Genomic DNA, 25,089 nt, shown 5'->3' on the forward strand with positions numbered 1-25,089 from the left:
TGGCACTCCTGTGCCATGTGGAGGCCCATTCTCCTCCATGGGCTGAAACCTCAAGGATTTTTGGTCATTCAAGTCCCCGGAGACGTCATTTGTCCATCCTGAGCAGATCTCTTTAAAAACACATGGGGATGGAGCACGGACAGCTGAAATGTTGATCCTCCCACATCAATAACTGTGCTCACCAGGCCATCTGCCATGGCTCAGGAGGTGAAACGGGTATGTGTGCTGAGCCAGAGGCTTGGAACCACAGTCAGGAAAACAAGCGCCTCTCGCTACAGCTGAAGGAGTCTGTTAATCCTCAGTTGGGAACTGCAGCACTTCACCTGGAAGAGCRTCCGTTGGGCTCTAGATGTCCCTTTTGAGGTGGCCTGTTGCTCTTTGCAAAGAAAGAAAGGAGTTAATCACAGAATGACGGTCCATATTGCTCCTTCCCCTTGGAGGAGGGCCATCCCAGTTTTACTTTCCATGTTGGTAAGGACCCAGTGCTACCTTCAATGTAATGAAATCTCTGTTTTCTGCTTGACTGATACACRCAAGGGCCAAGCTCGTTGGAAGGGTCTGAATTTTTGAGAGTGGAACATGAGTGATCCCTGGAAGAACWTGGCATGCCAAGAACAGAAGGCTCTTGCAAGTCTTGCTATGTATTGGTATTCTCATTAATTGAAGCTGCCTCACTGCTGCCTTTCACAYGAGTATTTTATATTGTAGCCCCATGTGCTTAAATCACTGATATTTGGGACCTGGGGAGCAGAGTTGCATGGCGCTCTGTCATCTGCAAGTCAGAATGACTAGTAGGGCCAGTAATTCAACAAGCAAGAGGATGGGTGCTCATGTAAGAGACTGACTGGTCAGCATGAGAAAGCACATGTGTGAGTGTGTCAGAGTCAGCAGCACTGCTTGTATCCCATGMACTTATATTATGGCTAAGTGAGCTCTATTCTCTTTTCTCTGGAAATATCCTCCAAATTGGTGAAGAGCAGGTGCTCTTGGGGCTGRAAACTGAAGGGAGATGTGGCGTGGAGACCATGAAAGCATCTGCTCTGGAGTGACAGAGAAGGGGCAGGAGAGAGGTGCCAGTCAAACAACTTTCCTGCCTGAAAGTAGATGGTCTTCCTGAAGTCACAAGTCGTGATCTTCATCAATACTCTGTAACTTGAATGTTTAAATCCTGAGCTCTACTTCTCTCATTTCTTGCAGAGAAAATATCATCTAGGTCATCCCAAACCAGCTCCCTGGATGCCAGCACGAGCAGCAGGCACAGCCACCGGTCCAGCACGGAGGGAGGACTCGTGCTGCTCAGGCAGTGCCAATAAACCCCTCTTGTATCCCTGGGTCTGCTCACTTGTCACTGACTCAGCAAGAGGATCCCATGCCAAAGTTCCTGTGGACTAGCAAACTGCTCGTGGCATCCTGGGGATGGCTAATTGCACTATTTTGTGGTATTTAGCGAAATTATTATCTATAACCTTTTCTGCATCACTTTTCCTGGTCCGCTATTGCCCTCTTCTACATTTGTTTGAGCTTTTCAAAATGATAACAGGGGATCTGGGATAAATCTGACAGGTCTTTCTTGTAGGAGCTATTTATAACAATTAAATGRTGTCATTTTGGTATCCCAGCCCATGGCTTTCTGTCACCAAGGGCTCAGTAGGAGCGCTGGCATGTGGCATTGCTTCAGCCTGCTTATGCAGCACCTCTTCTCTGCTCCACTTACCTCACTCCCGAGAGTCATTACCCCAAATTCCCATCTGATGAGGGAGCCACAATGCCAGGTGAGTAGAATGTGCCTCTCAGTTGGCTTATGAACACCCAGATTAATGCTCCCAAGCTGGAAGGAGAGGAGAACTCTTGTGCCAATTTCCATCCAAAGATGAGAGGACACAGGCCCTGTTCATGAACATGCTAGGCCAGTGCCTCTGCCAGAGCTTGGCTTCTTCCCTCTCTTTGCAGGTAGAGGTGGGCTTGGCTAGTTTTGATGTCCATGTTTCTGCCGAGGGTGAGCAGCAGTGTCAGCCTAGGATGAACAAGACAGAGAGCAGGTTTCAACAATGTAAGAGCAAAATTCCCTCATGCAGAAGACTTCCAAGATATACTTGGTATGTATCCTGTTGCTTTATAGATCCAAGTGTTCTTTTATGCTCCAGTTTCTTTGGAATGATAGCCTCTTTAGAAATGATAACCCCCTTTCTAACTACAGGGATTTCACAGTCCCTCTTCCTGGCAAAGGCACAATGATGATGGATCATCTAGGCAGTGTGTCACGTATGCCACAAAGAAACTACCGGTGACTTCTGCACACCCTTCTCCTAGTCAAGACATGTTGCTGTTGCAGGAGAGGACGCAGATTCCTTCTGGAGACAATATCGCTCAGTGGGAAGAGGCAGGCTTTGGAAAATCCTCCATCCCTGCTCCTCTTTGAACTGTGCAGTAGTCTTCAGTCCTGTGCTGTCATCTCCAGGGGGTGGTGCTATGGGACTGCTGAGCCCTCCAGGTCTCCCAGCAGACCTTGCAGAGAGGACTTCTGCATCTGAGGACCTGCAATTCCTACTCCATCAGAGGCTTCRGAGCCCTGACATTCTACTTCCATGAGCCCCAGGTTGTTTAAGAGCAGCCATTGGCCTGTCTTACCTCTTGCTAAAGGGCTGAATGTTTCCTTCCTGCATGATGAGATTGAAGCAGGGTGTCCTGAGAGCCTCATCCTCAGATCTTTGTGCAGATCTTGTGGAAGTGGAGCATAACATGCACACATGCCACCCTGCTTAGCCAAAACCCTGTAGCCACCAACACCAGCGTCGTGTAAATGGTGGACCAGGAGAGGGGCCTCACTTCTGTGTTGTTCCAGCCAGATGAGTGTGCAGGGGAGTGTTGGCATGGACTGTTCTCTTTGAAACAGGGTGGCAGAGCTTACATGACGCTTTGGAAGTGCTTCTGTGCTGCACGTTGTGTTTGTGCCTTTGTGCTATGAAGCAGAGGGAGATGGGGCTGGGGCTGGTCATTCCTGACATTCCTAGCCCAAAAGGAGGAGGCTCTGCTCTGTGCTGCAGGAGCATCGTTCTCCGGGTGTCTGTGCACGTGAACACAACAGGGTGGCCTGTCTCCTTCTGGTGCCTCCTAGGAGGCTCTGCAGGGGAACAGCAGCGCTGTCGGCGCAGTGGATTTTGCTCCTGGGATTGTCACAGTGATGCTGGGAGTAGCGGGAGGATGAGATAGATGGGTGTGCACAGCTTGCTGGGTGCAGGGTAAGGAGGACCTGCTCTACAGGGTCAACTTTGCTTGATTTGTTCAAGGGAAGTAAAAGGAGCTGGATCTCTTCCCTTACCAGGTGTGTCAGGGGAAAAATGGACACAGCATAGGATGGAGGATGAGTGGGACATGTGTCCTTCTGATGCAGGTAGCTACTTTGACATTTCCTCGTTCCTCCTCGCAATAATAAATTGTTCAGGAGGCAGAAGGTGCTGGCAGCTACTGTCACTCTTCTGCAGATTACTGGTGTCAGGAAGGTATTTTTGATGCTTCCAAGGGAGGAGGATCCTCTGCTCTTCCCAGGATTCTCACCCTTAGCTACTCCCTTCCAGCTTTGGGATGCCATGAGTGTATGGTTGCCTCCACTATGTTTCCCATGCCCTGGAGGTCCCTTGTCTGTCCTGTCAGTACCTGTTAAATTGTAGTCTCTTTTTTGCTCTAACATAGGCAGCTTATTGATAGGTTGGAGGGGTGCAGACACCAAAAGATTGTTTGGCCTGGTTTTCTGTCACCCTCAAATGCTCTGGAAGGCCTAGATGAAGCTGTTCTGCAACTGCCAATGCAGAGAAGTAAATCTGGGCAAGTCTAGAGTATTTCTAAATGCTCTGCAGTGAGAGCATATCTCAGCACCTTTGATGGGACTCTCACAGATGCCCTGTGTCAGCTGAAAATCTATGTGATTTAGACAGCTGGCATGAAGCTGCAGCTTGCTGGACACCATTATTTTTGATTCACAGCAGGATCATCTAATGCAGCATCCCGTGATGCAGCAACCGGGGATGTCCCAGCTGCTGAAGTTGTATTTTAACCCAGAAGTACCTGTTAGGAGTTGAGGCACTGCATTGCTGAATGACTGTGTTGACAGGACCATAAATTTTCGTTTTAATCTTGCTTCTGTGCCTGGTGATATGGGAGAAAAGATACCACAGCAACGCCACAGTGAGGATTTCTCTAGCTGTTCATTGCTGCAGTTGGGCAGTGAATATACTGTGGACTGGATTTCTTTCTGTGGGCCTTAAGTATGTGATTAAATCAAGCAGAGCTGTACTTGATGGATCTCAGTGTTATCCAAGCAGTTCTGGTTTAGACCAAGACACAGCAAGCAACAGCAATTGAGTTGAAGATGATACTGTGCTTGGGTGATTTGAAAGTAGACTTGGGAGTCATCTTGATTCCCAGAGATGATCCTGTTAAGCCACAAGGAGCTGGGGTGTTTGCACAAAGATAAAGAAACCATTTAAACATTTGTGCAGGTCTTCTGGTATTCTTGTTATAAGAAGGGAGTTTTAAGGCCTTCAACTTCACTGCTTTCTCTCTGCTCACCCCTATCTATTAGCTGTGGAGCTAGTGACCACACTAAAGGTTTGACCAGTGTTTTCATATCCCYGGCAGCTCCTAAGGCTTCTGTTGCCTCTGTGAGTGTGGGTGCAGTGATGGGATCCCATGGGTGTGTGGGCTCCACCGGACATGGGAGTAATTCTGGAAGCTGAGGCATGTGGCTCCCAGGAGAGTCTCCTCTTCACCACTGRAAGAACGTGGGCTGTTTGCTCCTTCCAAGGGGTCAGACCTAACAAGCTCGAGTTAAAAGGACCATACCATAATCAAATTGAAGTTAAATCAGCCAGGTTAACAAACCATAATGTGCCTGTGCTGGCAGATGCTTGTTTCCCTCAGCCGTCTTGGTGTTGTTGGCTCCTCCTTGCCTTCAGCTCGTACAACCTTCTCTGCCAGGAGCAGATTTACRTGACAGACCCAGAGACACTGACCTACTGCAGTTCTGTTACTCTGCAAATGACACTTACTCTTTTTCGCTCACCCTGTGCAAGCAAAGCTACTCTGAGCTGGTCCAAACCTCTCATCTGGGCAATGCCAGTTCCTCTAGGTGTTTTTCTGAATAGCCAGAGCTCCTGGAAGTGTCAATAGGTGAAGCTCTTCATTTTCTGTCCCTACAGCTCCTTCCTTCTGTTTTTCCCTCCTGCCCTCCCTCCTTCTCCAGTGTGTCTCTGCACTGCTGCTTGTGCTGGTGGAACTAACTTAGACCTTCACAGCTGTGCAGGCAAAACGGGATTTCCTTGCCCTCTTTCCCCGGTTTTCCCTCATACCCCAGCTCCTTCCCTAGCAGCAGCAGTCGCCCYGGCTTTCCACATCTCTGATGCAAGTTTGGCACCGGGCGCTGCTTGTTTTGCCTCCTCCAGGAGACTGCGCTTGTATTGCCTGTGCCTACACCCGGCTCTGGGCTCTCCTGCTTGGTGTGGCACATGGTSGCCTTTGTTCTTGCCCGTTGCATGGCAAGCAGATGAAAGTCAACAGTGAAGCATAATTTATAGGTAGCTTGAAACGCAATTTTGGCAGGGCAAAGCACGCCAAAAGATGTAGCAATGCCTGAGGAGCTGCACTCACAGTGCTTATCAAATGATGCTTGAAAGCCTTTGGTAATGCAAGAGGAGAGTTGAGTTGCTCAATTTTAGCAGAGGATAAATTGTCTCTATTACAGGGACACGTGTTTGGTAGCAGGGAGCTGATAGCTTGCTTTTGAAAACTTGTCTGGCAAGGCAAATCACAGCTTAAGGAGGTCCAGAGGGAGGCAGTCCAGAGGGAGGCAAGGCTACAGGAGAGTGCTCGTGCACGTGGCTAAACAGGGACAAGGAGATGCTCCTCCAGCTCTCCTTTCTAACCTCTGAAAAAAACTGTCCCAGAAAGGAAAGCGAATTATCTTTAGAACAATTAAACACGCAAGCAAACCTTGTACCAATCACCCTGCAGCCTGTGGGCAGCAGGAAGCATAGCCATGGCACACCCCGCAGAAATGCATGCTGACTGCACGGTTACCTCCAGAAGATCAGGAGAACTTGGCCATGACTCAGGTGCATGATGGCCTTTGCTTCATCGGGCAAAAAGCAGCCTGCAGCCACCCCAGAAATCCTTTTTTGATGAGTCCACAGTGCATTATCCGGGACCCCATGCAGGAGCCGTGGGCAGTGTATGAGGACAGCACGTCCATATGAACCATGCACCCTGAGAGCYTGGCTTACCTCTTCCAGGCTGGCAGTGCTGCAGATACCCGGAGCACTATTGTAAGTGCTTGTCCCCACTGTCCTTGCCATGAGGCATGACTGTCCTGAGTGATGGTCCTCTGTGGCAGAGGAAACCATGATACTCAGGAAAGAGAAGTATTGAGAAGATGCCAGGCTAGCAGGAACCTTAAAAAATCACCTAATTCTTCTCCTGTTCCAATGCAGGACAGTGCAACCATTCCTTGCTCAAAAGGGATGTCAGTTGCATGTTCTTAAAGACGTCCAATGCTGCAGGCTCCACATGTAGTGGAACACATGACACTTGCCCCAAGTCACCAGCAGCGTTTGGGAGGGTTTGGGAGCCGTTGTTCCCATTCACTGTCCACAGCAGCCCTGATGGCTCAGATCTTGGCTGCAGCCGAGAAGGACATTAACGGTAAAAAACTGGGACAATGCTGTACTTTTAGGACACTAGTGTTTACTGCACAAAAATCACCATGTACTGGGGAAAGACTTGTTGATGCTGCAGAAGCTATTCCAGCAACTTTCAAGGGGATCGTTGGCTTTTTTGGGTGGCTGGGATAGCTCACAAGGGTCTTAGATAAATCTGGATTAACATGCTTCTCTCTGTGAAGCGCGGATCATCTGCTAGTGTTTCCATGTCCCTGTGTGCTCCTGTCTCAGCACGGGGAAGCAGTGKTCTGCTCATCTGGACACATCTGTGCCACCAAGGAGAGAGGACCATGGGGTTGCTCAAGCACTGACCTGGCTGTCTGGATATCTTCATTGTTTGTTCCTTCTTCTGCTTCATCTTGAATGACTCCACCCTGCTCTCCACAGGACAAAGCCCAGGTGCATTTTTGCGTCCATTCCAGGAGCACTCCCAAAAAGCAGGATGGACAAGACTACACCAAGTGTGGCTCCTTCTAGCCTACACAGCCCTCCCAAACTATTCCAACAGGCTCTGCATCCTCATGCTGTGCCCTGAAGTGTCCTACACCTCCCCTCATTTCATGCTATAAAAACCCCAGCACCAGCCTGATATTATTTCCAGCCCTCAAAACCTGGGGAGGAAAAAGCCTCCTTCTATGCAGTTTTGATGATGTAGGCCACCCCTCGTGTCCAAAAGAGTGCAGTGCACTATTGATGCAGCCTGCTCTAGACAGGGCTATCCCAAACCTGCATTTATGGGATCCTGTCTGTTCACCCTGCCCATGGACCAGCGTTTAGTCTCTGGCCTTCTCCATATGGCAGCGTCACTAGGCAGGGGACACCCTAGGGACAGTCATGGAATGGATGTGAGTCCCCTTGGCCAACACCTGTGTGTTGCACCTCTGGTACTGCCCAAAGCCCCAGAAAGGTCCTACTAACATCTCTGTGCTCTTTTCCTTCCTCCAGCTGGTGTAATGGCCTTGGATGTTGTGTGCTGTGCTGGGAATACATGAATTCCCTCCCCAGGAAAGGCTTCCTTCCCTGAAAGCTTCTGCTGGGCTGCAGCAAGGAGGCTTTTCTCCCTCCCAATCATATGTCTGGAAGTGGCAGAAGATTTGCAGGAGGCTTCCAGGAGATGAGGTCTCAAAGGTTGGAGCAGAGCCATATAGAAAATTTGTGTCAAAACAAATCTTGCCAGAGAAGGCTCTGTTTTTTGGGGTTTTTTTTTGTTAAAAATTATTCAGGGCAGCTGCTGCTTAATAACAACTGAAACATCCTTTTTGGTTTTCTAGATCAAACATTTGTATAAAATGGTATAAAATGGCAGACTGTTTTTACTACAAGAGGAAGACGAGGCACTTTGATCTACAGAAGCAAGGTAAGATTTTTTTGGGGGTCATTCTTAAGCAGCAATGCCATCTTTAATGATTTCATTTTAATGAAATTATATGTGTATTTCAACCTCAGCAGCTATTGTGTCTTTAAAGGAAAAAAAAAACGGAAATTGCTCCCTGGTGTCCCAGCAGTGCTATATCTACTCTGCAGTCTTGGCAAGTTTATATGGCACATAGCTAGCCCTGAGCTTTACAGAAAGAGCATAGAAATGTTATAAATCTCACCCTTTCACAAAGATGTTTCCCATCCCCTAGACATTAGGAAGGATTTTGTAATTAAAAATGATTTTTTGCCCAGAGAAGTGAAGGCTGGAGTGGGATTGCTCAGTCTTCTTCTACCCATAGGATGGGAATGGTGGCAGAAATAGCCAGGTCCTTCTCCAAAAGGAARAGGATGAGTGAATCCATGCAGAAGCTGCGACAAATATAATTCCAGTTGCACAAAAGGAAAAAGATTCTCCAGATGGAAGTGCAGAGTTGGCACTGGAGAATTCCCATCCATAGAAATATTCAACACTTGACTGGACAAGGACCAGAACAACCTGACTTGACTTTGGAGTTAATACTTTAAACTTGATGTTGACTTGGGGCCTATTAAAGTCTCCTCCAACCTAAATCTTCCTACAGCTTTGCCCCATTGAAAGATATACACACATGAGGTAGTTTGCATCTTACAGAATCATAGAACCACGGCTAGAGAAGACTGTCAAGATCAAGTCCAACTGTAAACCCCTTCAGCAGCTTCGTYGCCTTTCTCTGGACATGCTCCAGTGCTTCAGTGTCTTTATTGTAGTGAGGGGCCCCATCTTATGGAAGACTTTTGAGGTTTGGAAGAGGGAGCCAATGCTTGACAATGATATAACTAGTTTTACTGTATCAGCCTAGGAAATGATAAGCATATATGGTTACCTGAAGGTGGTATTCTTAAAGGCAGGAAAATCACAGCTTGCCTTCTGGGTACTTTAGCCTCCTAACGACCTCCTTCAGAGATATCAGGATACAACTAGATGCCAAGCACAGACTTGCCGGATGCCTGGTTTCCAGTTTCTGCTCCCTCAAATGCACATGAGACGTGGCAGCTGATTTTGCCATGTCCCTCCACGGTGCCTGTGGCTGCCAAGCTGTGGAGCAGGAGCCCAGTCACCTAACCAGGAGGCTGCACAAATTGCATGTCTAAACCAAGGCTGAGGGGAGGAGCGCATCTCCTCTAACCCAAACTCACTCGCTGCTCAAGCTGGACATTGAAGGTAGGTCCATCTGTCCCAGTGATGGGTTAAAGTTCTCTTGCTCCTCTGCATATGGTAGGACGGASAAGTAGCACTGTGTTTCCCGGAACAGGTTGGCTTCTACTCTGCAGTTTCTTTGAGATCAGAACAGCCACATGTAGAGACAGGACTGGAAAAATGTGCCTTGTACTTCAGTACATTTCCAATAGCTGATTTCACAACAGAGAGGTGCAAACTTGGCAAAAGGGACTTGAAGGCTGCCATGTGGGCAAGTAATATGATAAGGCAAGAGACTGATAGCTGCCTCTGCCCATGTCAACAGCTGGGAGACTCAACATCTTTGAACATCCCCTTGGATGTGCAACCCCTTGGAAAGAGAGACTCCTTGCTCCATCACTAGCGTGCTGGGAGCATTTCACTCTTCCAGTTGTAACCTAACTTTGAAAATCTCCTTTTTTTTTTTTTTTTTTTTTTTTTTTTCCTATATTTAGTTTGATGTTGAATGTGTAAATACCTGTCCATCTTTGGAACCAAATGTGGTGTGTACTTCCCTGAAGAAGTTGACATGAGTTGAACAGCTACCGTGTGTATGGCCTGTGCAGATGAGCCTGTGGATCATGGTGGTAGCAATGCCTAGTGGTGTYGCACTGGATTCTGATGGTTTAGGTCCTTCCAGAACAATATGCAGACAGGGTTAGCCCAATGTCTGTGTTCTGACAGTACGATGTATACTGGCAGTTACAAACCCTCTTGGATTTCAAGTTCTCGAAAGAGCTCATGTCTAGAGAACTAGTAGTCAGAGAGCATCGCTACTAAGTGCTGATCCTGTTGCTCAGTCTGCTCTGATCCTATCTGGAAGAGGACAGCAGAGCTTGCAGCATGTGATGTCTAGTGATAGTTTCGTGCACAAGCTGGGGCCAAGCTCTAACGGGACTCCGTGATGCAGGATATGAGGACAAACTAATCTGCACCCCAAGATCTGTATTAAGATGGCCCCGTAGAGGGAAGAGCCTCTGCTGATAGCAGGAGTATCTGTACCTTCCTGCAGAGCATGTGGTTATGAAGCAATGGAGCTGCCAGATGTGGCGTGGGCACATGTCCGTACAYAACCTGTCCAAGTGGCTGGCATTTGACCCAATTCTTCTGCAGCGCAGCTGGTAGATCACACAGTGCTTGCACTCTTCTTTCTCGGCCAGTCTCACAGCACATCCCCTGTCTGCATCCAGCAGATTACTGGGTGATCACCTCCCCTTCCCCACTCCCCTAGTCAGTGTGTGTTTTAGCAAGTTGGGTCCCCATAGGCTATATTGCTAAAGCATTACATAATCTGAGCTGTGGGATTCCCTTCCCCCGCCAGAAACACCAGAGCATTTCCCAACACTGTGGAATTAAATGCATCCTAGCATCGTTTACATGCTTGCTCCTTTTCTAAATGTGACCTTGTCACGCCTGTTCATTCCAGAGTGGGAATAAGATCTCCCTTCCCCAAGTAGTTCTGAGCTAATCCAGGTTATTACAGGAGCAGAGAGGCAAGGAGTCCTACTTGGGTACCAGCTTGGCTCAACTGCATGTGTACCTATCACTTTTCAGCTGGATGAAGASGTAGGGCAGGATCGGTGGGGTCTGCTGCCCCATGCAACAGGGTTTCCTGTTGCTCAGAAATAAGCTGAAACACTTCACTGGAACAGGCTGCCCAGGGAGGTTGTGGAGCCTCCTTCTCTGGAGGTCTTCAAAACCCACCTGGATGCCACCCTGTGCCACATGCTCTGGGTGTCCCTGCTGGAGCAGGAAGGTTGGACTAGATGATCTCTAGAGGTCCCTTCCAACCTTGAAGACTCTGTGATTCTGTGAAGCTCAGAAAACTAACCATGGCACATGTGCGGTGCACCTCAAGTCTTGGGGAAGGGCCATCTTCTTATAGCCCTCACCACTGCCCACATTGCTGTCCTGGTGGAAGAAATAAACCCAGAGCAATATACTAGTGAAGAAAAATTTTGGTTGTGTCTGGTGGCACGTTGGGAGAGACAGGGACATGTTATGGGACAGCTGTTTGGAAATGATAGGCAGCATGAACAGAGACAGAGTGTGTGGCTTGGGATTGGGGTGCATCAACCATTTCTACAACTTAGAGTATCTTTTGGCATCTAATGCGGCTGGAGAAACATCTGCCTGCTAGTCAGCTACATCCGCAGCAAGGGCCAATGCTTACATAGGCCTGTTTAAGTGTGGTGGACGCATGGATCTCTTTAGCAAAGCTGGCCCTGAGAAGGCCATAGAGCTGCTATACTTGTGTCCATGAGCAGAGTATCAACTCTGAAGACAGTGCTCCACACCCCAAACATCCTTCTTGCCATTCTTGGAAACAGCAAAGGCATCTGACAGGAACTGACTGGGCTGAATTTGCAGGACACCACCCAGGTAATGTTCATGAACCCTATGGTGCCCAAAACAAACTTTTAGCTTATCCCTGGGGCTCGTCCTGAGGCAGCGCGGGGTCTTCTCCCCATCCGAATGTGCTTCCTCCAATGCCAACCTCAATAACTACCCCCAGCTCTTTCTGGAATTCCTCGGCATGGCATAGTGTGAAGGGGAGGAGTTCTGCAATGCATTAATTATTTAACAACAAGATAGCCACTGTTCAGTCCTCAGGTAGTCTTCAAGATCTAGAGAAGGGAGAAGGGAGATGCACCTATGGAGAGGATCTGTACTGCTAAGCACCCTCAGGCCCAAGGCCAGGTGTCTCTGGGCACAGCCAAGGGGGATTTGCAGGCAACAACAGCATGCAATGGATGCACAACCTTGCTGTGAGGCTGACAAGAAGCCACAAGATCTTGTCCCTAGGTGCACAAGGATGGATGTGGTAGGACAGTAGCATGGCAGAGTTATGGAGGTCAACCTCTCCATGCTCATCTCAAACATCCTCTTGGCAGCAGACCTGCGTTTCTGAACTGCTTGATGGGTGATCTTACTGCTGTCTGCAGCTACCTAATGGGAGGGTGCAAGAAGGCAGAGCCAAATTCTTCTGAGGTGTGTTGTGACAGGATGATAGGCAATGGGAACAAGCTGGACTGTAGGAAATTTTCCTTTGATACTAGGAAAAAATGTTCACTGTGAATGTAGTCAAATACGGGAACAGAGGCTGTGGAACCTACAATCTTGGTGATACTCAGACATCATCTGGAAAAGTTCCCCAGCAGCTGGGTCTAAGCTTGTCGACTCTGGACAGAGGGTCAGTCCCTTCCAAACTAAGTTATTCTCTGTTTCTATTATGACATACCTATATGATGCATTAACTTAATTTCCAGGCTTTATCTCCATTACACTACGCTTTCATCTTGGGTCATTTAGCCTCACAGCTGCTCCGTGCGAGCTCTGATAGAGCATTACACAGTCCTTCCCTTTCACAGAGCAATCAGGATTTTCCTTCTTTACTTCATGTAAGACCATTCCCTGTCCTTTACAAACTCCCATCTGCCGTGGGAGGTTCTCAGTGAAGTCTACCTACTTTGTCAATGGTTTACTTGAAATCTCATAGGTGCTATTGTCATTTTGTCCTACTGCTGCACCAACCTTAAAATCCATCTCAGTGCCACATATTTTGCTTGGAAATACCTTGTCCACTTGCCTCAGCAGGCTTCTACCTGGCTTTCCTGAACTTGGTCACTCTGTGATCATTTTTGTCTGCATTCGAGTTCCCCTTTTGTGCCTGAGCCGTCCATCCATCCTGTTTGAAAGAAGGGGAGCCTTTCAAGAGAGGCTGAGCGAAACTAAGGCTGTGCTGCTGAAGAGCAGGTTTCCTCCCGCAGAAACCTTGCCAGGCTCTGGGAAGTCTCAGCTGTGGTGGGGCAAGGCTGAGTCACCCCTTGGAGAACGGCGTTTTCCTGAGAAACACAAGAAATGCCCAGTCCTCTTACATCTGTCTCTCTTGGTGACCATCCATCCTTAAGAAGAAGCAAACCTAGAAGCTAAAATACTTCACAGGGCTCCCTGTCACCAATTTTGGTGGCCAGCCATCTTCTCCTGGCAGATTCTACAGCAATCTGTAGACACTTTGAATTCAGGAGTGTCTGACAAGTTTGAACAGAAAACCCTACACCACTCTGGGAGCAGTATTGGGCCAGCGAGCCCTTTGATTGCAATCAGTGAGTTGGCAAGAATCCCAGGAACTCGTACAAAAATGCTTTGAAGAGGCCAGATGCACAAGGTGTGTCCCTGTGAGCCTGTGGGGTGCGGAGTGGTGATTCATGGCATCACCATGCGATGGTTGGTGTGTGCACATGCAGCCGTCGGACCGCAACTGAGGCTCCGGTCCCCCTCAGGTCGCCAGGTGCCTCTTTTGCTCTCCAGTCTTTTGCCAGTTGTGCTCAAAATTCCACATGGTTCTTGTTTCCCTTGCAGCTTTTTCCTTCCGCTGTCCCCATGCCTGCAAGCTCCAGACGGAAAAGCAGACAGGGAATTTGCTTAAGGCACTTGGAGGTGCAGGACTCYGGCTGCCGTGCGCTACTCTGGTGCTGAGTGGGGCTCTCTGGGGATGACACTCACCGTGCCCTGCTAAGGGAGCATCACTGTGCCTGATTCAGAGCAGAAGCAGCAGTTTGCATAGAGCTGCAACAAACTCCTTTGTCCAAGTAGCTTTTAGAAGCAGGTTTGGGATATGTTTCCAAAAACCGGGAGATTTCTTCCCTTGGGCTAGATGGTGCAAACTCACCCCTAAAGAAACTATTGTTTCTTGAAAGACTTTATAAGCGCCCTGTCCCCAAATGCAGCCCAACTCAGCGTTTTGGGCGAGTTATGAAACAGGGCAGATGCCAGAGCGTAGCATTTGTATTATCCGCCAGTAAATGACTGGATGTGATAAACACTTGGCTGTCCCGCACRGGGACAGGGTGAGGGCTGTTCCTTGCCGTGGGGCAAATGACATTACAGGTTTGCAAGACCTGGGCACTTTGTTGTTCAGAAGCCATCTGACGCTGACAGCCTGTCATTGATTTGCGAAAACATCGCTTGGCATCGATAACAAGCTTTCAGGAGAAACAAGTAGGACACAGGAAAACAACACCCAGATATCGCTCTGCTGTTCCTTACCCTGACTGGGAAGCATGCAGACTTATCCCCACTGGGTGAAAACGGGCCCAGGAGCATCAGAAAATATTCCTCCAYGTCACTAGGCACTGACAACCCAATCTTCGGCAGTGCTCTCCCCGCTGGCCTCTTCTGCTCATAGTCTAAATGGACTGAGCCTGGAGGGTGCCAGAAGACAGTGAAGGTGCCACATCCTTTTGATGAGGTGTCAGGAAACCTGAGGAGGGGGGACGGAAGGTAATTAGCCCTTAGCTGCTCTAGTCATGAGTCTCATCAATAAATGCTGAGTTTCTAGTGCTGGAGTTTGCTGGAGGAGCATTGCGGAGCCATCAGAAAAGGAAGATGAACAGCCCCCATGCTCCTCAGTATCATACCTTGGGTTTTATACTACTGCTGTTTCTTTGAAAACCAAAATGCAGACACATGGGTTCACAAACTGCCAAGAAAACATGAAACCTGATGAGTGGAAGCAGAGTTAATTTTTTTCCATGTCTTCCTGCTGCTTTCAAGGAGTGACCTAGTGCCCCGGAGTGAAAGCACCAGGCCTGTGGCCAGATCCCAAGCACTAGTTCCTCATCCAAGAGAGCAGCTGCACAAGTGCTCTCCAGTAGCGCAAGGAACCTGCTCCTCCTGGCCCTTGTCTGGGCCTTCTGCTCCTGCAGACATCCGTGAGAGCCAGGACTGGGGGGGACATCAGGAAGCCTCTGCCCTGGGCGCCTTCTCTCCTGGTCTCCTGGTGTATCAGCCTCTTGTGGCTTGGCAAAAGCTTTGTCAGCATTTGCTGTTACCTGAAACTGGTCGCACCAGCATTGAGGTGTCTGGTTCACAGCAGTGCGGCTTGGCAGGGAGAAACTTCTTCCCTCAAAACCTCTTCCCTCCAATTCAAAGCTCGGTGTGTAATGTCTGATATTTTCTCTGTGGAGGAGAGCCTGGGCATAGGGCTGGCCCTGCAGAGGCAACGAGTGATGCCACCACGAACACCCATGCCCATCCCATGGTCAGCAGGCCTGAGGGATAGCTCCAGGACCAAGCTGAAGGGTTGCTCAGGCAGTCCCATGCACTCCCTGGTTGGTGCAGGCAGAGGAACCTTTCCCCAAATACAGGACTGGAGCTGATTGACCTGAGAACATCCCAGCAGGGCCAGGGACAGAACCCAGACCCACAGGCACAGGGGAGCGTTGCTGCCCATGCCCATGCTGCCTCTTACTACCAAGGGCATCTCCTGCTTCTTGGCACAGAAACCCCATTTCGATCCAGTTCAGACGCAGGGAAACAACAAAGTACGAGACGAGCGGGGCCGTGCRGGATCTCCTGCAGCCTCCCGGCCACCTGCTTCCCTCCCGAGCCCGCCAGGCCCGTGGGCCCCCGACGCGGCAGGGCGGCCGCCGTGCCCCGCGCTCGGGCCGGGCCGGCTGGCGGAGGCAGGGCCGCGTGCCCCGCAGCGGCGGCGCGGGGCTGCGAGCGAGCGCGCGGAGCCGCGCTCCCCGCGCGTGGGTGGGTAGGGGCAGGGCCGTATATCCAGTCTGGCGGAGGGTGTGCCTGCTCACACGCCGCCGAGCCGAGCCGCCGGCAGGAGCCCCGAGACACCCTCGGCCGCGGGACGTATGGCAAGGAGGGGCTTGGGAGATTAAGCGCAGGGCGAGACGTGTCGCGGTGGCCTCGTGTCGCGTGCGGTCAGGTGAAGTGCAGAGCCCCTCTGTCCCCCCGCCCAGCCCTGAGGCCCGTTCGCAGCCATGCTTCACTCTCCGCTGAAAACGGCGCTGGCGTATGAATGTTTCCAAGACCAGGCCAGTTCCACGCTGGCCTTGCCCTCGGATCACAAGCTGAAAACTAAGGGCACGGGAAAACAGAGGGTCCAAGAACAAGTGATGATGACGGTGAAACGGCAGAAGCAGAAATCGTCTGTGTCTTCGAGCATGGGCCACTCCAACCGAGGTAAAATCCCACAGCGCGGCGGACAGCAAGGGGTCCCTGGTGGGCACGGAGCAGATGYTAGAGGGTCATCCTGCTCCAGGCCACGGGCTTGTTGGGGGCTTTGTTCGTGGGGGACAGACCAGCTCATGTCTCTTGTTACCTACCTGCTGGGTTACCTTGGCCAGGAATGCCCACGTCTCTTGCACTGGACAGAAGAATTAAGATGAGATGTGGCTTTGGAGGCAGTGACTCCTTTGCTGGTGTGGATATGAGAGAAAAGTGAATGTAGATGAGCCAGGAGCGCAGTGGAGCCAAGCTGATCTGCATCCCTGAGGCACTTGGATGTTTCAGCACGGTGCTATTAACTCTAAAGCCGGAGAAGCTTCCTAGCCTTTGTGAATCCTTTCTCTGGGAATGTCCCTGCAGGTCAGCTCCTTGGCCAGATTCTTCCCCTCCTGTGGCCAGCTCTTCTCCATCATGCTGTGGAACTTGGAGCTGGCCAAGAGCTCTGGCTCAGCTGTCACTTCTTTAATACTGCTGCAGATACTGCAGCTCAATGCAGGGTTCCCCTTGGAGAGTCCCCATGTTTCCCTCCCCTTCCAGGCTGTGTTACAGAGAAGCATGGAGACAGCCGAGTCTCGGGGACACCACGGTGTGATCAGAGAAGAAGAATGAGAAAGGTGTTGAAGGTTTTTTTTCCCTTGCTGTGGCCTCTTGTGTTTCAGAGGGTACGGGACAACCCCATCTGTTTTGCAGACAGGTCAGTTGGGGTGGGGGGACCACTGTGGTCCACCGCTGTGCCAGGGACTTGTGCCGCAGAAAGCAAGCAGTCAGTTGAGTCCTGGAGTTTTTTCAGATTTTCTACCAGAACACTTTTTTGGGGACAGGACTTGGCAGGTGATTGGCTTCACTGTCCTTCTTGCATCTGGAGAAAGGTGCTTTGAAGATAAATCCCAGCAGAGCTSAGTTCACTGGGAAGAAGAAAGTGTGGGGACGTGAAGGAAGTTGAGCGGTTGGGGCTGAGCCGTCCGGCTGCATCCTGAGCGAGCAGTGCATCGAGGGGTGGTTACTGGAAGGCTGGGTGACTGTGACCAATTTTGGTGACTGTGGTCCTGACTCTACCATGTCTTGCAGGCCACTTCTCAGGGCTGGGTCGCTAGGGGGAATAGGTGGAACCCAGTGCTGTTAAGGCRTCATGGTCCAAATATTTTGAGCTGATTTGAAGAGAGAAGCAGGGTAGCAATATGCAGCCTGGTGAAGGAATCAGGATGGTGGTCCCCAAGGACCATAGGTGCCCTCCTGGCCATATATATTGCAGTTGCTGTGGCTGAGAGAGTAGAACAGCTTTGTGGGGGAAGGCAAATGTGCCATAGCTCATGAAGGGCATCGGTGGGTGCAGATAACTGGTCTCTTTGATTTGACTTGTTTGTGGACACAGATTCCAAGGGGTGGATGGGGAACAAGTGGGTGAAGAGAGCTTTTTTTTTTTATTCAGCCACCAAAAGGGAAAGCAACAGAGAATGCAAATAAAATACAAACCAGGATGATAAGAGAAGCTCTGGTTGAGGATTGAGTCAGTGCTGGTCTCCCTTTTCATCAGAGTTTTATTTCAAGAAGCAGGCAGGCAGATGTCTGATTGGTAAAGAGAAGAGTCCCTGTGGAGAAGTGTCCAAGTTAAATCTCCTGGGAGGAAGTCAGGGGGAGCAAATTCTCCAGGTGCTCCTCTTTGCTTAGCAAACCCACTTTAAATGTGTCCCCCAGACTTTGGAGAATATCAGGGAATTGCTCGGAAAAGTGTAGCTCTGGTTTCTATGTCCYCGGGAAGCTGAGTCACACTCCACTGAGCAACCAGCTGCTGCCTCCAAACACAGGGCAGAGACTGTCCCCTTCCCACAGCAGAACACCAACCAGTGCTGGGATCCTGGGCGCTGCCTCCCTGCTCACACACATATGCCAGGGASAGGTAGATTTGCCCCCTTAGCACCATGGGGTGCTGGATGGACTCCCAAAAGGGACAAGAAGTTCTTGTTTCTTCTCCAGCTTTTCTCCTGGGCTGACATCATCGTGCGAGGGTCAGACTGGATTTCAAGGAGCAGAGTGCTCTCTTGTTTTCTTTATTGCTGTTGTTCTGAAGGTGAGATGAATGACACCTCAAGAGACACAGTTAAGTTTCTATGAGTTATAAGGGACATTGCAGCTCTCTACTGCCTCTTTGAAGGCTCCTCCAATATTAGCTACACCCATCCCTACCTGATTTCTCAGAGATGCTCCTCAAAGGCAGCCCACGCTGGGGAATTTGCAAAGCCCCTTGAGAAATGTCCCAGCATGTTGTTCCTTCTGGATTCAGAAAACTTCCCACATGTGCCTGGTTAGGTATTGGTCCATGTTCAGCTCTCACTGCACTTTCTCCTGCAGTTTGGACAGGCACTGGAGAGCCCAGCAGAGCTTTGCTCAGCTTCTGGAGCATATTTACCTATGTATGTAGGATGGAAACACAGACATACAGGCATAAACCCTACTTACATGTAGCAGGAATGGAGTTAAAGTGACCCTTATCTGGAGTTTCATTAGAGGGCAACAGACATCCTTCCAACATCCTGCTATTAATGTCTGCATAATATTAATCAGTTAATGGCAATCCAGAACATCAAGGGACTAAAACCAATGTCTAAGCCCTGGCTGATGATCTAGTGTGTCCTAGTGTGTGTCCAAACCACAGAGCATTGATGCCTCCTCTGCAGGGCGAGGTGATCCTTCTAAGACTGAACTGATGTGCACTGGGGTAGGGCAATGAGCGGAAACCAAGTGCAAGGAACACAATCCTGCATCGTCATAGGGGCCTTTTCTCAGCACAGAACCTGTGAGTGTTTCCAAGGATGGCTGTAGAGCGCTTGGCTCTCAGATCTGTGGGAACTGCCTCAGGGACATCACTGCTCACCACGTGAACAGCTAACTGGAGAGCTCCATCTGATCTGGGAGTAACGCACAGATTTCAAGAGAAAATAGTTTTCTCTGGCATGACAGGAGAAAAAAGCCAGGCTAAGCTGAATAAAAACACCAGCCAGCTAACAGTKTATACAAAATCCTCTGGCTAAAGAAAACTTTCAACAGTGTCTCATCTCTGGCTAGCAAGAGGTACCAGGAAGAAAAGATCTTAGGAAGCCTGAACTTAGGAGTGTTCTGTCTGTCTGTCTCTCGGCTGGGTTGTGATTTGGAGGTTTACTCTGCTGGCTGCTGTTGAGAGGAGTGAAATCCCAACTAAATCCTTTGAAGTGAGACACTAGCGGACTTTGAGGAAAGTGAGTTTTTTGAAGACTTCTGGAACCTTCCCTCTGTATGAAATGATTCGGTGAACGCTGTCCACTCTTCCATGAGCCTTGCTTTTCGGAGAATTGTTTACAGTAGCAGAAACCCTTTAGCTCATAGCTGAGAACCCCAAACTGCACTTCTCATTCCTGAATGAAACGCAGCTGCTGGGATTTGACTAACACTTCTCTCCTTGGAGGCATCCAGGCTTTGCTTCATGCTTCCCACAGGCCTTCTACTCTTACCACTTCTTTCCTATGTTTAATCATCCTCATTGTTTTAAAGTCATGCATAGTTTATTATTCAGCTTGTCTAGCCTGCACTACCACTGACTGGTTCTTGTCTTGCCTTTCCCTGCCACAGATTAATATTTATTAATCTGCATCCATTGCCACAAACTGCCTATTAGCTTACGTGTCCAGCTGACATCTTTTACTGTTGTACTTGAGAAATGGCTCTGCTCACACAATTCTCCTCTCCGTGAGCCTTTTTGYTTGTCAAAGCTGCCTCTGAAGGCGCTAAATAGCTCATCAAAAGTTGCAAGCAAATTGCAGTAGGTTGAGTTTGCTCCATAATGATCAATAATACCTAAGGGGAGGAAGAAGAGGGCAAGGCAAGCATGTAGTGGCGCTTGCAGTATCTCAGGGCAARATCCAGCAATCCCTAGCAGTTGCAGGCAGTCTTTACTCTATGACCTCTCTCACTGATTGACACTTACCAGCTTTTGAAGGAAATGCCATGGGGTCATAACAATTTGGGTATGGAAGAGAAGRTTTCTATGACAGCCTAGCTAAAGCTTGGTTAGACAAGCTTTAGCGAGGGATATTTTCCGTCCACAACCACGATAGCTGGAAGGCTGTGCTTCAACTGAGCAATTAATATCAATGTTTTCTCTGCCGCCTATTCCATCTCTTAATGCATGATGTTTTAAATCTGCTCTGGGTTTAGCCATAAGCAGGTGGGCACTTTAGAGACCTGCTAAAGAGTTGCTCAGCTGTTGGCACCAGTAGATAGGACTCCCACATGTAAACATAGTTAGGAAACAGCACCAAGGAGGCCTCTCCTCCAGAGAGCATTTCCACCTCCTGCAAAATGTTCTTTGAAGAGGACAATCTCTTTTCTTTCCCCATGTTCTCAATATCTGTGTCTAGCCTGAGCGCTCTTTACCCTTGAGCTGCTTGCAGACAGGAATATCCTTCCTCTCCTCCAGGGCAAATTGCACAGCGAAGCCGCCTTTCAAAGTAAGTCAAGTGGAGAAGTTTAGAATTGCAGGTCAACATAGAGCTGACGTTTTCATTAGCCACCTCCATCAGGAGATCGCAGATTCTTCCTGGCTGTCAGACTGAGCTCTCCGAACAATAAGTCTCACTTTAGTGGTGGCAGGAAAAGTATCTTCTCCAGCCATCAGAGTGCCTTCAGAATGCCTTGGACATGTGAGCCTATATAAATTCTTAGTAGTGATGGCAACTGTTCAGGAACTGAAGCACATAATACTGCAGGAATTGCCTAGTTTCTGGAATTTGGGCATGTAGTGGTCCATTTATATAAAAGAAGCAGAGGTGATTCTAAGAGGGCTTTTTTTTTAAATGTCTTTTGGCTAAATCCAGAAGTCTTTAGTGCTATGCCTGGTGAGGACCAGTCATAACTGATCCGGGAGATAAGAGGAAGAAGGAAAATGGATCAGATTAGCCTGTGAGTTGTGTTGAGAAACTTGCATGTTAAAGGGAACTGCTAAACTCCTGGTGTCATGCTCACAGGTGCTTCAAACTGCAGTTATTCAATGTTCACGCAGAACAAGTGACCAATAACGAGTAATTCCCAGGAAACAAAAATCATAAGATTATTCTATCTTTGCACTCAGARCTAGTTTTATTGGGTAATTCTGTCATCTGGTGAAACGTTGGTGTCAAAGGTATCATTTCCAGCCTTGCCTTGCTTTTCCTCAAGCCCAACRCTGGTGTCCTCATCTGTCCCAAAGGTAGTCATGGGGAAATCGCAGGGTGGGGACGCACTAGCTGAAGGATGCAGCTGGATGGTACCTCCATGTTGATGTCTAGGGTCATCAGCAAGTCCTATGCAGCTTAACACATATGAATCAACAAGAACTGGAGAGATTATCATAGGGATCTTGAAACAATGCTCACTAGGTCTATAGAGTTTATGGAAAATGATAATGACGAAATGATGAAAATGATGTTTACTGCTGCTGCTTGTTTTGGGTTCAGTGACATTCCTCAGATGCTGTCTTCTGCGCAGTGTTGCTCCTCTCTTGTTGACAATAGAAAGCAAATCTTATTATTTATACTTTATCTACGGCAATGATCTTCCTGAGAAAATGCAAGAATTTTAGCCACGCACCAAATCAACATAACAGGTTCTGGATGCCTAAGGCAAGGCAATAAATTAGATATATTGCAAGGTTCAGTGGCTGTAGAAGACCTAAGTGGCTTCAGGGCCTTTGTGGTAGAGCTTATCCAGTTTATCTAAGAGATGAGTCTTATCAAACAGTCAAAGAGATTAGAATATTTCTGACATTACCCACCAGTTTTGGTGCATAACTGGGGACGGGTAACTCCTGATTTTGCAGGTTGTTAGACACTCAGGGGTTCCTCTCAAAGTTAATTGGAGTGTAGGGTTTGCACTTCCTCATAACGGGATGGGGAATCCCACAACCACTGAGAACTTTTAAAGATGAAACTTAAATGATCTGGAATCCCTTTGGAGCGTCTGAAGAGTGTCAATGGAATTCCCACCTGGAAAAAGATGGGATCTCTTCATTTTTGCTCATAATGTTTAATACAGCCCTAAGTAAAATACTTTCAGAAAGTTCCAAAGATGACGCTCCCAAGATCTGCTGGAAAAAGTCACCCGTAAGAGATTTTGATACGGTTGGGTTTGTTGGGTCCAGACACTCTGAATAAAGCACCCAGAAATAGTGATGGCAGTTGGGTTCCTCCTGATCCAAGAAATATTCATCTTTGCAAGACATACCTGACGTAATCCCACACATTTCCCCAACTCCCTTTAAATAATAATCAAGCTGGGTACTTTTCAGAAACAGGAATATAAATATCCAGAATGATCTTTTAGAGACTAGACATGGAAATTTAAGCCAGTGGTATTTGCTTTTTATTTTTTTGGTATTTAATGTGTGATGCATTTAGATCCCCAGGTGTTAAACAGACTTGATCATCATTTACTGATCAAGTTTGTTATTTACAATTTATTGAATTTAACAAAACTTGCTCATAAAATTTGTGTTGACAAGATTGTTAGTGTTCAGACCATGAAGGCAGGTTCTCCCTAGCTACACTGGCAAGAAGCTCGAGRTGGGTTTTGCCTTCAGAGAAAGGGCAAATTCTCTTTACCTCCCACTCAGAATAAGAAAAACGAGTTCTAGGTTCATCTCATTCTTTTCATATAGCAAAAAACGAAGATATTGGCCATGCCTTTGATGTTGTCTGCTGTCGTCCCTTTTAGCCTTTATGACACTTAGTCTTTTGTGCTGAAGTCCTTAGGCTGTCGCTCAGTCTGTGAGCCGGAGTTTCTGAGAGCCCTTCTGGAATAAACATCTCTGAGTTGCTGGCCTGGCAAAGCCTCACTCACTGACTTTCTTTTCTATGTTCCTGTTAAACTTTCTAACTCCATCATCCTTCAGTAACGAGTAGAAAAGACTAGCCTCACTGGAGAAAAAGAGCTTTAAGCTCTACAGGGATACTTGCCGGTCTTCTTTCTCCTCCTAACAGTGTTTTTTATTTACAGGTTCCATGTACGATAGTCTAGCTGATGGTTATGGCTATGGGACATCCCGGGGCAGCTATTATGCCAAAACCCAAACAGGAAACAGCAACTGGGGCTATCCGGTAAGAAATTCTTTTATCTGGGAACTGTGGCATACTCTTGAGGTAGCATAGACAGAAAGCAGCCTCCCGCAGGAGGAGTCAGGTAGTAAGTTAATGGCACTTAGGAAACATGAATGAGAGATTATCCATAGCTATGTCGATTTTAGCCAGTAATTCAGTGCAATAGGAGAGGATCAGTAGATCACAGCAACCAGCATGGAAAATTCTGTATCTGCTCAGTATGTAATTGGAGATTTTACTGTGGATGAGATATAGTTTGGTCTAGGGGACTGCATATTCCCACAACACATTCCCCCAATGATTTGAAGCTATCTGAAAGACTGGTCGCAGGTTCAGATTCTTATGTTTTAGTTAAAGGTTGCACGTCCAAAGTTTGCACGTCCATAGCTCACTTGTAACAGTTTCCAGTTTCGTTTTCTCCAAAAAGAATCTGTTCACATGCACCAAAACTGCTATGTCTACAAGACCGATGTGGTTCAGTGGGGATCATCAGTGGGTTAGCCTTGTAATCGTGTGGCTGTTCCAAATCTAAATGCCAATGCAGACTCTTACGCTATTCTGTGAACTTGGAAAAGATGTGTTGCACTTCTCCCAGGGTGATTTCTAAAGAATACACTATAGATTGTCAGGAAAAAAAAAGAAAGAAAAAAAAAAGACTGTGCTTGTCTTTGCGTGGTCTGAGCTTATGCATTCCACAAAGGTCCTGGTCTTGTCCTTGATGACAGACTTTCAGTGCACTGAGAATCACCAGTTCTTCAAATCACTCCAATGTCTGTTGAGATAACTCRTGTTTTCTCTCCACCTTTGTCCTGTATGATGTTCTTCCTTGCTCTCTATCAGTTGTAATGTAGAAAGAACTCACAGATCTGAGAGTTTAATATGGGAAGAAGAAAAGGCTCCTTTCAACCGCTGTGGACTGACTAACTTTAGGAGCTGTAAAGCAGTTCTTTCAACTATCAAAGGGCTGCACCAGCAGAGGTGCTTATGCTGGCTTCAAGCACAGAGTGATGCTTTTCCTGCTAGCTGCCAACTCCTCTCCTTGTTCATAGCTTCAGCATTCCTCAGCTGCAGAAAGATTTGTCTGTCGTCTTTGTTAATGGCCACAGTGTAGCTTCAAGGCAGACATAATGTCACTGGCTAGGTTTGCATTGCTGTGTTATCTTCCTACTTCCATCATCTTCAGTAGGAAGGACTGGAAGCACTGGCCAGGCTTTGCAATTTTGACCTGCACTCTGTCTGTCAGCTGGTTTCACTATATTTTGTTGAGCTGGTCAGGTTCCCAGGCAGTGGTGTTTTTGCCAGGAGTAAGACCGCAGCAGTGACTGGAGTGGGTCAGAATAAAGGTTAATCGAAGCTAATATCCTGTCACCGTGTCTAAGGCAGTGATGGACCCCTGCAGAAGAGTCTGAGAAGGGCAGGCAGGCAGAGAAGCTTCTCCGTATTTTGCTGTCCACCAGCCAACTGCAGCTCACTGCTTCTGAGGTGGAGCCACCATTAGGTAGATGTTACCACATTCACCAATTCAATGTTGGATGTCACACCAACATTGCTGTTACTGACAAGTGTTTCATGCGTAGAACAACTATGGTTGGTTGGGGTTTTTGTTTGTTTGATT

At 48.2% G+C, this 25,089-nt stretch overlaps 1 protein-coding gene across 2 annotated transcripts in view; it reads left to right on the plus strand.

Annotated features, from left to right (window-relative positions):
- Nucleotides 1–16,124: 16,124 nt before the first annotated feature.
- The window catches only part of PKP1 (plakophilin 1), a 39,926-nt gene continuing 30,961 nt past the window's right edge, over nt 16,125–25,089 (plus strand). For both annotated transcript variants that reach the window (XM_026053215.1, XM_026053216.1), the window contains exons 1-2: nt 16,125–16,326; nt 23,374–23,474. In XM_026053215.1, the coding sequence (XP_025909000.1) occupies nt 16,125–16,326; nt 23,374–23,474 (303 nt within the window). The remainder of the gene's footprint in view (nt 16,327–23,373; nt 23,475–25,089) is intronic.

The sequence above is a fragment of the Nothoprocta perdicaria genome, unplaced genomic scaffold (genome assembly GCF_003342845.1).
Source record: "Nothoprocta perdicaria isolate Ctin4 unplaced genomic scaffold, notPer1 scaffold_97, whole genome shotgun sequence".
Taxonomy (NCBI): Eukaryota; Metazoa; Chordata; class Aves; order Tinamiformes; family Tinamidae; genus Nothoprocta; species Nothoprocta perdicaria.